A 14,405-nucleotide genomic window follows, 5' to 3' on the forward strand; every position below is an offset into this window, starting at 1 on the left:
TGCAGAGACGTGATGGGGTTTAAAAAAAGCATAATTTAGTTAAATTTAATTTAAGTTAAAATTCTTAAATTTAAATTTGAAACAAATTTAGGGAAATTCGTCGAGACAATTAATTTAGGCTAATGGTATGGCTGAATTCGATTGCTTAATTAGTTCTTGAAGCATCGATGGGTAAAATTTGGAAAAGGCCAGAAAGTCGGTAGCTCCAGCTCTATAAACAACCTCAGCGAAATTACATATTTTTCAAAGAACCGCTTTTTACGCGAGACTTTAAAAATGCTTTACTTGGCATAAAGGTCAGGGGTTCTGGAAACGTAATTTCTAGTATACAAGCTTATTCGCTGCTTGCCATTTAGGCCTGGAAAATCCTAAGAACTTCTAAGTCGGTTCAATTGAGGCAAATTTTTATGCTGAACAAAATTACGTTTTAATTCAGAAAATTTCGACGGTTCAGGAAATATTCCACAAATACCGATATTTGCTCAAATTGGTTTTATTTTGATCTGAAGTTTGTTTGAAGAAATGATTAAAAATAAATGTCGCTCCTCCATCCACACTTTTTGGTCCTCTACGAGAGAGAGTCATCGGATTTTTAATAGGAAGATTGGAATTTTCGGAAACACCTACAACTTGTTTGTTTTCCATCGAATCTATATTTTTCGTTAAATTTGTTGAAGCCCCTGGATCCTCTAAATAAAACGTTGTATCACACCCGTGTATTAAGCAGATAACTCATAATAGATTAGAAAAACGTTGGGTACTAGTCGTCACGTAGCTTTAAATAAAATGTGTTTCGAAAAATATTTAATTCACGAAATACGTGGAACTGACTCCTACTACTTTCAAAATTCCCATGTTCCTGTCCCGAATGCTGCTGGACAGATGATTTTTGTAAGACTTTTTGGTTCTCGTGTTATTTTTATGTAATATTTCCTAAACTTTCCTACAGAATTGAGGAAAATGTAGGAAATTCATGTGGAATTACATTAATCAATTTTCTGGTTGAGAGTACCGCTTTCAAATAGTGCAGACATGCACACTTAAAAAATGCAAAAATAAATGTAATCAACCTGATCCAACACTCATCCTCTTCATCAATTTTGTTTCGATAATTGTCTGACAGGGGCAATTTTGAAATTAACCATATTAAACCGAATTTGGTCCTAATCGGCTAAAAGAGGAAGAATGCAACTGCCTCTCCGGAAACAAATATTTGGGTTTTTCCAAACGACATCGGATAGCATTCCAGTACCTAATTCGTTTATTACAGGGCTTGATTCTTATAGTTGTACTAGTCTTAGGTTTCCGCACTCTTAACGCCGATCTGCTGTTACAGCCAAAGATCCTGTGACTCAAGATTCCGAGTTTTCTTACAAGCATAAACGTAAAGAAACATACCATAATATTCGACAACATACAATAATACATTACTCATCGAGCCCCGATGATGTATCTTTTTTGTGTCCGCCTTTTACCTGCGGCGACCTTCATCAGCCGTATCCATATTTATCCTTTTGAATAAAATTTCTATAAAGAAAGTATAACCACATGTAGATATTGAAAGTGAAGTGAACGAAGAAAATCATTCTCAAAATAACATTTTTTTTAACGTAAGCTAACCACGCTGAATTACGTAGCCATTTGCATCGTCATAGGGCCATCTGCGTTATCTTGCGGTCATCTACGTTTCATCTCATTTTTACGTTGTTTTATAGTAAGGAGGCCTGACGCCACGGATAAGTGCAGTCCATTAGGACCCAGCGAGAAAAGACTATGTAAAGCCGCCCTTAACCAGTAAAAACGCATCATTTTTCTCCATAATTTTCTGTGAGCAGTTACGCTACAAATTTCATTGTATCACCATATTCCGGTACCCCCTATTTTAAGTAAAGTAATTTTTCTTCAAGATAACTAATGTACAATTACAATCATCTACTAAAAATCCGCTGTTATTCCAACATAAATACCTCCAACCTTTTAACATCTTTTAGTACTACTATATGCTCTGTTGTACAGCTCAACTACATATTTACTACCTTTGCTAGTTAACAACAGTCATTCCCAGTAAAACCATTCCCAGCCAACCGCAAATTCCAAATTTCTAGAGCGGTTTGTATGCTCAGCTATAAATCACTGAGTTCACGCCCCATTCCGTCGCCCTCTGAGGCAATATTCACGACTTCGTGAAGCCAATTGTCGTCATGGAATGACGTCAACATATCGAATACCTAATTTATGTCAATGTAGATCGTAAAACTGTCGAACTAAGCTATATTTATGTCATTTTCTGAGTCATTCTCCAAATTTGAGAATATCCCTTCTGGTCTCGTGAAGCTTGTAGTGTTCACATAGCACTGTTCTAGCAACACACTTTCTCCCCTTGCTGTATAAAATAAGTTCCCCCGGATTTATCTCAAAACGACTTAAGCGACCAGATCTTGGCCAATGCAATCAAATTTTACCCAAACTGACTTTATGGAAGACGTAAGTATGCACCCGAATCGAGAAAGAAAATTACGCAAATACCAACAGGTCTTTAAATTTTTATCAGGGTTCGAGGGGAAAACGAGAAAGCAAGGCTTTTATTATGAACTTAACCCGACCAAGAAGGTGTAACAAGCCAAAGCGGGATATTATTAAATGCAATGTGTGAGGTGTTGGTGATAAGCTCAAAAAAGACTTTTCTCTCCGAGTTATATGCGTAAAATCTGGAACGTTACAACACTTTGCATCATATATTTTTCAACATAAATATATCAGCATGTTCTAAATAGCAAGTCTATCGAGATTTCTATCGATATTTCTACGAGGCAATTTCTTTCGCACAAAAGTCAATTTATCTTGATAAATCCCAGCAGTTAGCAATCGAAGTGTAAATAGCGCCAAATTAAAAATCAATGGGGAATTTTGGCATTCCCCCATTTTGCAAACGCAAAGCTCTAAATAGACAAAGCTTTTGACGAGTTGTATAACAGTCTCCAACAATCCGAGCTAATCCATCAATACCTCATTGTAGTTCAGAGGTAAAACTATGAATAACTCAAACAACATTTTCAATGTTTCAAGGGCACGATAATTCATCGTTAACCCTAGTCCATGCCAAAGCTATTTAATCGTTGGCCATTTAAAAAACAAACCATGATGAGCAAACTTTTTGTCTTTGGCCAAACAGCAGCCTGAGCCAGGATTAAGAGGGTAATACATCTTTTTTACAGTCAGTTTTTAAGCTGACTATAGCTCGACCAAACAAAAGGACCTTTGCCGGATTGTGGTGTAACTTTCATGTGTCACGAACTGGATGAAAAGCCATAGTAAGTGTTTTGGGGTAGTTTTGGTGGGTGGAGAAGGAAACCACACTAGCTATAAAAATGTTCACCATTATGTTGCGCACTTTTTTCAAATTTGTCCTTTCAAAAATGAAGGCTTCAGTGGTATAAATAAACACTTTTAACCTGGTTTGATGCAGAGATTGAGACTATACATATTTGAAAAATAACTCTTAAAAACGGAAATCTGGAGACGTATGTCCGTAAGTACCCTTCAGTTAAGACAAATTACTCCTGCCAGATACAGCGGATTTTTTAATTATAGAGCTTAATTAAACGCATTTAGCTTCGCCCTTAATCATTTTGGGTTTAACGATATTTGAAGCAACATTAATACTTTATGTTTGGCAGTTTTTAGATACTTTTCTCTTCGAACCTGCATTTTTGGCACCAAAAAATCGCAAAAATTAGAGCCCAAATGATACCGCATCTCAAAAACTAAAGTACATATTATCAGTTTGCGACGTTTAATAGAGGGCGTTGAGATAAGTCATTTGAGCAATTTTTTTAGGCCTGCTCGAGATATCACGGCTTAAAGTTTGAAAAGTGGGAAAAAATACTCGTACTTCCCCCCCTTTGACATTTAAAAAAAAAATAGAAGTTTTCGATGTACTGTTTGTTGATACAATGGGATCACATGGGTCCTATATTGACCACGGATACTTCACTTCAGGTCGTGGAGCTTGGAACACACTTTTTTCAAACTCTCAGTTTTGGCACTAAAAAATCGCAAAAATTCGGAACCAAAATGATGCTGTATCTCGAAAATTCAGGAAGATATCGCTGCTCAAAGTTTGAAAAATGACAAAAAACAGGACACCTCCTATTCCCTAGATATTTTTCGAAATTTTTTAGGTGCTGTTTATAGGTCTAATAGACTCATATGGATCCTATATTGACCGTAAACATCTCAGAATTGGGGTCACGGAGCAATGGAAAGGCACTTTTTTCAAATCATTATCGGTGCGAAAAAATAGTAAAGATTAGGGACCAAAATGACGCTGTATGTCGGAAACTTTAAAAATATTGACAAATGGTTTGAGGCGTTTAATAGAGCTCATCAAGGTTATTAATTTGAGCTATTTTTTAAGGCAATAATCCCACGTCTGTTCGAGTTATTACAGTTCAAAGCTTGAAAAGTAGCAAAAAATGGATACTTCTTCCTTTTCGACATTTTTCAAAGAAAATTTTTTATTTTTAATGTGCTATTTATTTATCTAAGGGACTCATCATATGGGTCCTATATTGACTGTGGATGCCGTTATTGAGGTCCTGGAGCCTTAGATCTTGGAAAAGCTAAAAGATATTTCTGTTATTAACAGTTCTACAAAAATCTTGAAATTAATAAAGTATCATATTTTTCTCTCCAGCAGAATCTATGGTAAAATTGAACAGATGAGCATCAGAAATCTATCAAAATGATAACAATTTTTTTTTAATAGATCATCCCATGTCTTTTTACAAAAATTAAATGACCTCTTTTCCTCTGATTTCATAAATGTTAATATTTATGTACATCTCTCTAACTATTCCTGAAGTATAATATTTAAATCCAAATATTGAGAAAAATTTTTTGGCAATTCTCACCTGTTTCGTCAATGCTCCAATAAGCTTTAATTTATGGATAACACAATTATACCAAAACACATAAAAATTTATATCTTCAAAATTAATTATTTTACCTAATGCTTAGACCAAATATCTGAGAAGAATTACATTTTCGAAATAAAGGAAAGATATTTTCAATTTTGTAAAAAAATACAGGGTGATCAATTAAAAAATAAAGTGGTATCATTTTGACAGATTTGTGATGCCAATCTGTTAAATTTGACAATAGATTTTGACAATTTGGGTAATTTTGGAAAAGATATTTGTACTTTAATGTAATAGATATTCATGTTGCATTTAGGTGCTGGTACGTACCTAACACATTTGTAATGGAATGAGTTTGCAGGATTGATAACAATCCCCTACTGTGACCTAATGTTCATTGCTGCCATTGTCATAGGTTTGCAAGATTAGATAAAATGGAAAGTGGACTTATTTTATGGATTGAATGAAATTATTGAAGAAATTATGTTATACTAACTTTATTGGCCACTTACTTACATACATTATATATTGGCACAACTTATTAAGATTTCCAAGTATCTCTAAATATGAAAACAAATAGTTATTGCCTGTAGTGTGTAAGTTTCAGTCTAAGTACAGGATACATTACGGTTAATGTGTTTCAAAAAAGACAAAGCAGACTAAATCAATGATGATCTAGTGACTGCTGAAGATATTTCACATTTCAGAAAACTTTCTGAGTAATTAACTAGGGACTTAAGTACCCATCTGCTCAGTACCTACTTGTACTAAAGCTTGTTTCTGTGTATCTCGCTATATCTTATATGGCATACCTAGGCAAGATCATTGAAAAGACTTACCCTGATAAACACTAAAGATTCTAGGCCGACTTTGACGAACTACTAGAACTTCAAATAAAATCGTATTCAAGGGATTAGTGTGGAGCAAAAACACTGGCAATACCCTTATTTGTCTGGGCACAGGCCAGGCAAAAAAGCAATCAAAACTCCTTGGGGAGATTGTCATGTAACATAGGTTAGAAAATAAGATAAACAAATCCCCAGTGAAGCGATTTTCCTAATTTTTAGTGAAATTTTCCAAATCAAGAAGCTAAAAAACAGCGGCACTTATCAAATGATTTGCCTACCTTTTTGCCAGGGGTGAAATTCCATTAGAGGGCGAAAGACGCGTGCGGTTTTCAGGCTGAATTGGTCATGTTGGTGTAGGATTTTCTCACGGATCGTTGGACACGACACTAGCACGAACGTTTTTCGGAGTCCTATGTGTATGTTTTCATAAAAACCGGAAAATGTACGATATTTTTAAACACAAACACTTTTCCGTCCTGTCAAACCAGCTCCATGACATTCTGAACTAGACTAAATGTCTAACACGCGTGCGCCAAAACTGGCATCGACGCACCGCGATCAGATGGTCCTGCAAGCTACTATAGTCCGATTGGCAATCATGGAGTTAGTCATAGTTTTTCTTATTTACATTTCTGTAAATAAATTCTATGATTGCCAATTGAAATATTAAGTCCTGAATTCATATTTATTCGTACACAGTTTTATACGGGGCTTTTTGCCAGTTTTAAATTGTTTTTGAGGTTAAGTTTCAGATAGTTTTGTCCCCTTGTCGCCCAGGATTTAGCAAGGTCAGTATAAGTTTTTAAATTAAATGAAGGTAAAGTTTCCAAGAATGCGGGAAGTTTTCACAAACAGCGGTATGGGGGAATTGGGACAACAAAAAGTTTTGAGCGCAACCGTGTCTGTGGGTTTGTAGGGTACAATAGCAAGTCGGCACTATAATGCATCATGTATCGTGTTTCCCCGAAAATGAGACCTAACTAAAAAATAACCCGTGGCATAATTTTTCGGGGTATTTCTATTATAAGTCCTACCCCTGAAGTAAGCCCTAGTTAAATTCGTCAATCGGTCTACTCGGGGTATCCTCTTTCCCAGCCTGCGTGTCTGGCAGTGGCGAATGGTGATGTGCACACTGCGTACCATAAGCTTTCCATGCAAAATTTTAGTTGCGAGTCCTAATAACTATATATAGGATGTTCCAAAAGTAAACCGCCATACGTTAACCGCGAGTTCAACGTAAAAAAATATCCATAGTTTGCTATATAGACTATAATCCAAAGATGTTTCGTTACAGGAATACAGGGTGTTGAGATAAAATTTAAAAAACCCAAAAACTGCATCAGAAGCAATGGAGCCCATTTTGAGCAATTTTCGTAGATCTGTTAGTTTTATTAGTTATAATGTGTGCAAATAAGTTTCCGCCGTTTGACAAAACATGGCCCCACTAGAAGATTACTTTGAAATTGCCAGATGTAAAACGTACTATCACAAGTTTGGTCATCTAGTAACAACTAACTAACCTGAACTAACCTTGAAATATTAGTGACTACTTATCAGCATCACATAATATGTGTCGTTCAATAAGGTCAAGTTTTGCGCCGAATAGGCGTCATTTGCGGGAACTTTTAATTTACTTCTTTAATTTGAAAAAATCTGCAGCTGAGGCGCATCGATTGTTTGTAAAAGCATATGGTGAGGCTGCTTTAAGCGAGAGAAGTTGTCACGAGTGATTTCACAAATTTAAAAACGGTGGATTTCACGTGGAAGATAAAGAACGTAATGGAAGACTTAAAGTGTACGAAGATACGGAATTGGAAGTATTATTGGAGGAAGATTCGTCCCAAACGTAAAAAGAACTTACACTTATATTAGAAGTGGCTCAACAAGCAATTTCGCATCATTTAAAAGTGTTGGGAATTGAGTTCCTTATGAATTTGAAGCTAAGAGACGTTGAATGTCGATTTTGCATGAGTGAAATGCTGCTTGTCAAGCATAAAAAAAGAGTTTTTTGTGTCGAGTAGTCACTGACTATGAAAAATGGACCCATTACGATAACCCAAAGAAGAGAAAATCATGGGGACCACCTAGCCATGCTTCAACATCGATAGTCAAACCAAATATTCATGGAAAAAAACTCATGTTGTATATTTGGTGGGATGCTGCTCATTGTTTTATTGAGAAATTATATACAGTGAAAAATAAAAAATACAAAATAAAACAACATAAGGAAGACAAACCTATGTTAAAAAAGATGTGGGAGAGTGCTAGATATATGCACCTGTTAAGAGGGCATTTTTATCATATCTACTAATTTTCTTGGTGATTGTTATATGTCATTGTTCTAAGAAGGGCAAAAGGTAATAAAAGACAAGATAAAAAATCCAGGTCCGTATTTAAAAAAATTAAGTTGATGATGGTTGCTCAAAGATGAAACGTCGGATTTCAAATTTCACAACACCATCTTGTAGGGAAGAAAAAGTGGCAATAATGAAGTAACATCTGTTTTGGAATATTTTTTCAAATAAAGTCAGGAAAAAATAAAATTGATATAGCAAAATTTCTATTTTTTCTGGATATCTCCGAAAGTGTAGGATTTAGATGACTATCCTCATATCATCTCGTAACGCTCAGTGGTAAATAGGGGTTCGTGAAGGACGCCCGCGTGAGGAATTAACTGCTCAGTCGTGATGGATTTTTAACGTATTTATTTTAACAAGTAACGAAGATAACAATAAGACAGTGACAACAAAAATTCCCGAAGGATACCAAGTGCGCCCGTTTCGATCACTTGCCAAGGGTGTTCTGGTCTCTTGTTGTATATCACCATTGCCTGTCTCCCTGATCCTTGGTCATCTGCACTCCATGTGCAGCACACATGTTTCCTAGCCGTTGTCCGCTTGTAAACGGTACAAGTGGACCCATGTGTCTCCTTTCCAACAAAGGGTATTCTTTCCCTTGACCGTGATTTACAACAGGAGATGGGCAATGATTTACAACATGCAAGAAGTCCGAACAGAAAGTATTCGGAATTTTTCCACATACGAAGTAGCATTTTGTTGGGCACTAAATTGCGCAATTTTGCCCTAATTTAAGCAACCTCGTATCTATTATAGTTTCTGAGATCCCAATGATACGCCTCGAATTTGGACTACCCTGTATATCGGGGCGCATTATAATTTTAAAAGTTATCAAAATTTTAAAACAAATGATAATATCTTCAAACAAATTATATTTTCAAAATGCTTATACAATGCACAAACAACTAATAAAAACTAATTTAACAAAATTATTGTTAATCCTGAAAAATAACAAACTTCAAGAAATATTGCATATTATGTTTGGCAACTATATTTGGGACGCAGCACATTTTGGCTTCAATTAATAGGTGTTAACGTTACTTTTCGCTTTGTTGACTGATTGGATTCTTCCAGGTATACTTCTCACCGCTTTATCACAAAATTGTGATTCCAATGTAAGTGTATTCCAAATCTCTTCAATGGCTAATCTTAGAACTTCAAGGCTCCTTTGAGGATTATTTCTTAGATATCTCTTCATTTTATGACAAGCACATTCAATTACGTTCAAATTAGGGCTGTTTGAATGCCAAAAGATTACGTTAATATTACTTTCGCTAAACCATTGCTTTGTTGAACGAGCAGTATGATAAGAAGCGCCGTATTGTTAAAGAATGGAATTTTGGTCGTTGTACAACTAACGAATGCTCAAAAGTAATTTTGTTTTGTAATATTCGTCTATACCGTGCGGCTCTAAATTGTATGTTAATTTTTTAACAATTTTTTTTCTAAAAATTCAAAAGCATGGTTAAATAGGATAAAAAATACTATCTTTTGACATTTGTTTATTCTTTTAAACGTTGCTTACGTCACTGATAGCGCAAACTTGCCGATTTTTTAAAACTGAAAAATAGGTTAAGTGACATCTCAAATTAAAGGACCTTTAAAACTACGTTCAATGGTGTATTACGATTCATAATCTATCGATTAATTTTTGAGAAAAACAGTTATAAATTTAGTAAAAAATGCAATACAACTCAGTTAAATAGTACGTAAATAATTAAAAAATTTGTTTGTTGATAAGAAACGAGTTTGTTTTCGCTTTTGTGCTCACAAACAGTCTATGGTTATTTTTATTTATTTATTTACTCTTTTTTTAACCAAAAACTGTTTGTGAGCATAAAATTGGAAACAAACCCGTTTCCTATCAACAAACAAGTTTTTTAATAGTTTACTATTTAACTGAATTGTATTACATTTTTTACTAAATTTATAACTGTTTTTCTCAAAAACTAATCGATAAATTATGAATCGCCATTTACCATTGAATGTAGTTTTGAAGGTCCTTTAATTTGGGATGTCACTTGACCCATGTTTCAATTTTCAAAAATCGGCCATTTTGCTCTGCCAGTGTCGTAAGCAACATTTAAAAAACTAAACAAATTTCAAAGGATAGAATTTTTTGTTTTATGTAATGCTGCTTTTGAACTTTTAGAAAATAATAATTTGTTAAAAAGTTAAAGAGAGAGTTAATTTAGAGCCGCACAGTACTTCTCAACATTTATTGTACCGTCTGTATACAACTTCATCCAACCAAATCCCTTAGTAGTCATGCATCCCCAAACCATTTGGCCTGTAATAAATTTAACGGCTCGTTTTAAACAATCTTTGTGAAAAGCTTCTTGTTTTGTCCGTATGATTCTTACGCATATCTCCAATACAGACGTGAAATTTGAATTCATTGCTAAAGAGAACCTTCTTCCAATCTTCATGAGTCAATGAAACTTTTGATTTTGCCCAAATCAATCTCTTTCTTTTTTAGGTAGCTGTAAAACGTGGCTTTTTTTTAGCCTAACGAAAATTATAAACAGCAATTAAAAAGTAATACACCTTGTAGAAAGAAAAATACCTCGTAAAAACTAAGACCGGACTTATGTATTCATTTTCGACAGCACTCTCAAGATAAATTTAAATCACATTCATCGTTCCATCTGGCAGTAATTTCGCTCAAAGTGCTCCATCTTTGCTATTTGCATATTTTTACTAATGCTCGTCGATCTCTTTCCTTAATACTTTGACTACGATCAGTACTCCTATAATTTCAATTGTATGCCTGTCATTATGGTATTTCGGACTGATGACTTGGACAATTTTTAGTCCCTGCTATTTTTTTGTTGATTTTCCTTTAATATGACAAGAAATTATAATTTATCTCAATTTCTGGAAAATAGGCACACTTTGGACACACCGTAGGTGGACCATATTTTAAGAATTTTTTCAAAAATACGCGTTTACAAGTGACAAAGTATACTCATAAAACAATGAGAGACGTCAAAGTCAAGTTGTCGAAGCCTACTTAGCTTATTTGTTATGGAGTCCTAATATACAGGATCCACCTTTGGGAGCTGACACAATCCGTATATAGAAAATTACAAGTTTAACGTATTTTTGACTTTCATATTTTTATTTTGTGGAAAAAATCTGACATTGTAAGAATACTTTCAACCTGATATGACTACTGGTTACACCGGAAACTGACTCTTTCTACCTTTTCTTAAATGGTACATGTCAGTTTTTTAGTGAAAATGAATTTTTTGTTACAAATAAATATAAGTTCCATAATACAACATAGTATCGATTCTCAACTGTTTTTGATTTATTTTGATTTTTACGACTTTTTCAACACTCGTAGAGCTTTACTAAAACTCAATAATTTATTAAATTATTTGACATAAATTGATTAAGTAAATTTTCAATTACTGGAAAAATAACACATTTTTATAGGCAATTAAAGAATTAAGAAAAATATTTGGAAACGTTTTTGAAAAAAATTATTGAAATTTAGAATTTTTAAATTCAAAAATCATTTTTTTCAAATAGCAGCCTACAATTATTTTTGCACCATTCAATTGGTAGGAAAAAATGAACACATACAAAATACATCTTAATTATTAAAAATTTATACTTTTTGAGTAAATCGAAAAAAACTCTAAACTACTTTATACTGCATGGATAATAGATACATAAGTGTCCCTTTATACAATCAAGTTGCTTAATGTTTATTTTGATTCTTTGTTTTGTTTTTTGTTTTTTTGAAATTCATAGTTGTCAATTGAGTAAAATTGTTGATACTTTGTGTTTCTCCTAGCCAAATGGCTCGAGTTGGTTTTTCTAATCAAGATTATTTGAATTTAATGTTAATTCACGGAGAATGTCATAGAGTCATGGTGCGAACAGAAAGAACATTTATCGAACGATATCCAGAGCGTACCCGATCATCTGTGAATACACTTAGACGCCTGGTTCAAAATCTGGAACGGCTTAGCACATTAACCAACTTTGCAGTCAGAAATAAACTTGCTATTGATAATGAATAAAATGAAGTAACCTGTCTTGTATCTGACGTTTAACATTTTGAACATTTATTGTAAATTAGTTGTAAACATTTATTGTTAATTAAATCGTTAGAGTAACATAAACTTGTTTTAAATTACATTTTTGACTGTTTTTTGATTGAAATTAAAAAAAAACAAAACAAACAATTAAAATAAACATTAAGCAACTTGATTGTATAAAGGGACACTTATGTATCTATTATCCATGCAGTATAAAGTAGTTTAGAGTTTTTTTCGATTTACTCAAGAGTATTAATTTTTGATACTTACGATGTATATCGTATTTGCTCATTTTTTTTTACCAATCAAATGCAAAAATAATTGTAGAGTGCTATTTGAAAAAAATGATTTTTTTGAATTTAAAAATTCTAAATTTCCATAATTTTTTTAAAAACTTTTTCAAATATTTTTAAAATTCTTTAATTGTTTATAAAAATGTGTTATTTTTCCAGTAATTTAAAATTTACTTCATCAATTTATGTCAAAAAGTTTTGTAAATTATTGGATTTTAGTAAAGCTCTACAAGAGATGAAAAAGTCGTAAAAATCAAAATAAATTAAATACAGTTGAAAATCCGTACTGTGCTGTATTATGAAACTTATGTTTATTTTCAACAAAAAACCCATTTTCAGTAAAAAAACTGCCAAGTTATATTAAAAGAATATCAGGTTGGAAATATTTTTAAAATGTCAGATTTTTTCCAAAAAACAAAAATATACTAAACTTGTAATTTTTCATATAAGATTGTGTCAATTCTCAAAGGCAGACGCTGTATAGTTGTCAAGCATAATATGCAATATTTCTTAAAGTTTGTTATTTTTGGTGTTCAACAATAATATTGTTAAATTAGTTTTTATTAGTTGTTTATGCACTGAATAAGCATTTTGAAAGTACAATTCGTTCAAGCATATTAATAATTATTTACTTTAAATCTTTGATAAATCTCAAGATTATGATACGTCCCAATATACAAGATATTTCTCAACGTAGTGCCATAAATTCAGCCACGTATTCCAAGTTCCAAAATTTGACGAAAACTTCCTATACACACACCGGGTAATTCAAGAAAATGGTTCGCCCCTATAACTTTTTTGTTTTTAAACTTAGAAAGTTGAAATTTGGAGAGAAGCTATATGAGAATAAAGCCGATTGATTGACATTAATGACGTTTATCTAGCACTTCCAGTTTAACGGGAAATGACCTCAACTTTCGATTTTTAAATGTAATGCCCTATAAATTTTTTTTTTTGAAATTTACAGGTAATTTTTAGTCCAAAAATACGTAATTTTAAAAATATATATTTTTTGTGGCTTTTTCATGTCGATCTACGCCACTGACGTATACGTATTAGGCACAATTTTAAGTCAGAATTATGGGGAAAAATACTAATTTGTTATTTTATTGAGCACTTTTTTTTCATATGCAATTTAAATACCAAAAAACAGTTTTTTCCCATTTATTTTCCGGTTTTCAAATGGCAACAGGGTGGTTCATTTCAATTTTCTAAAAGATTATTTTTTCCTAAACTTTTTGATACCAAACACAACGTACGTTCATTTAGAAATGAACCGTTAATTCATTAAAAACATTCAAGTTTAGAAAAAATACGTTGGCCGTGGAATACTTCTGTGTTCTTGTGGTTATTAAGAAATAATTAATTGAGATGTTCAAAATGACCACCTTGTTGTTCTCGGCAAGCAAAAGCATTTTGAACTGTTTTCCTCATAACGTTGTCTAATTGATTTGGGATAATATTATTTATTGCCCTACGAACTTTTTCTTCTAATGCTTCTCGATTATTAAGAGTAGCGTAAACTTGTGCTTGTGGGGGTACTTCAAACAAAAAAATTAAGAAAAACTAAGGCGATCTACAAAAGTTTATACAGATTATTAGTTTAAATTGGTTTAATTATTTGTATTTAATTACCTAAGTAGCTATCTGATTGGTCCATTAGTACCAATCCATTAATTTTCAAAATTTTCTTGTAAAAAGTTTCTTATTATAAGAGAATTGTGTAATGGAGCATGATCATTCTGAAAATAAATACTAAATCGTTCTTGTAAGGGTCAATTGTCTAAAAAAGCCGATATTTCTCCATTTAAAAAAATTAAATATAATTCCCCTGTTAGCTGCCCATCGAAAATTATAGAGCCTACAAACGAGCATAAGAGTTCTGTAATGACTCTGCACAATTTCGATAAGTAAAAATAGTTGATTCTTTTGTTCT

General features: G+C 33.0%; 1 protein-coding gene across 1 annotated transcript in view; it reads right to left on the reverse strand.

Moving 5' to 3' along the window:
• The window catches only part of Camta (Calmodulin-binding transcription activator), a 179,387-nt gene extending 173,112 nt beyond the window's left edge, over positions 1 to 6,275 (reverse strand). The window contains exon 1 of the mRNA XM_066391703.1: positions 6,046 to 6,275. Coding sequence (XP_066247800.1) covers positions 6,046 to 6,070 — 25 coding nt within the window. The 5' untranslated portion in view covers positions 6,071 to 6,275. The remainder of the gene's footprint in view (positions 1 to 6,045) is intronic.
• Positions 6,276 to 14,405: the final 8,130 nt, after the last annotated feature.

The sequence above is a fragment of the Euwallacea similis genome, chromosome 7 (genome assembly GCF_039881205.1).
Source record: "Euwallacea similis isolate ESF13 chromosome 7, ESF131.1, whole genome shotgun sequence".
Classification (NCBI taxonomy): domain Eukaryota; kingdom Metazoa; phylum Arthropoda; class Insecta; order Coleoptera; family Curculionidae; genus Euwallacea; species Euwallacea similis.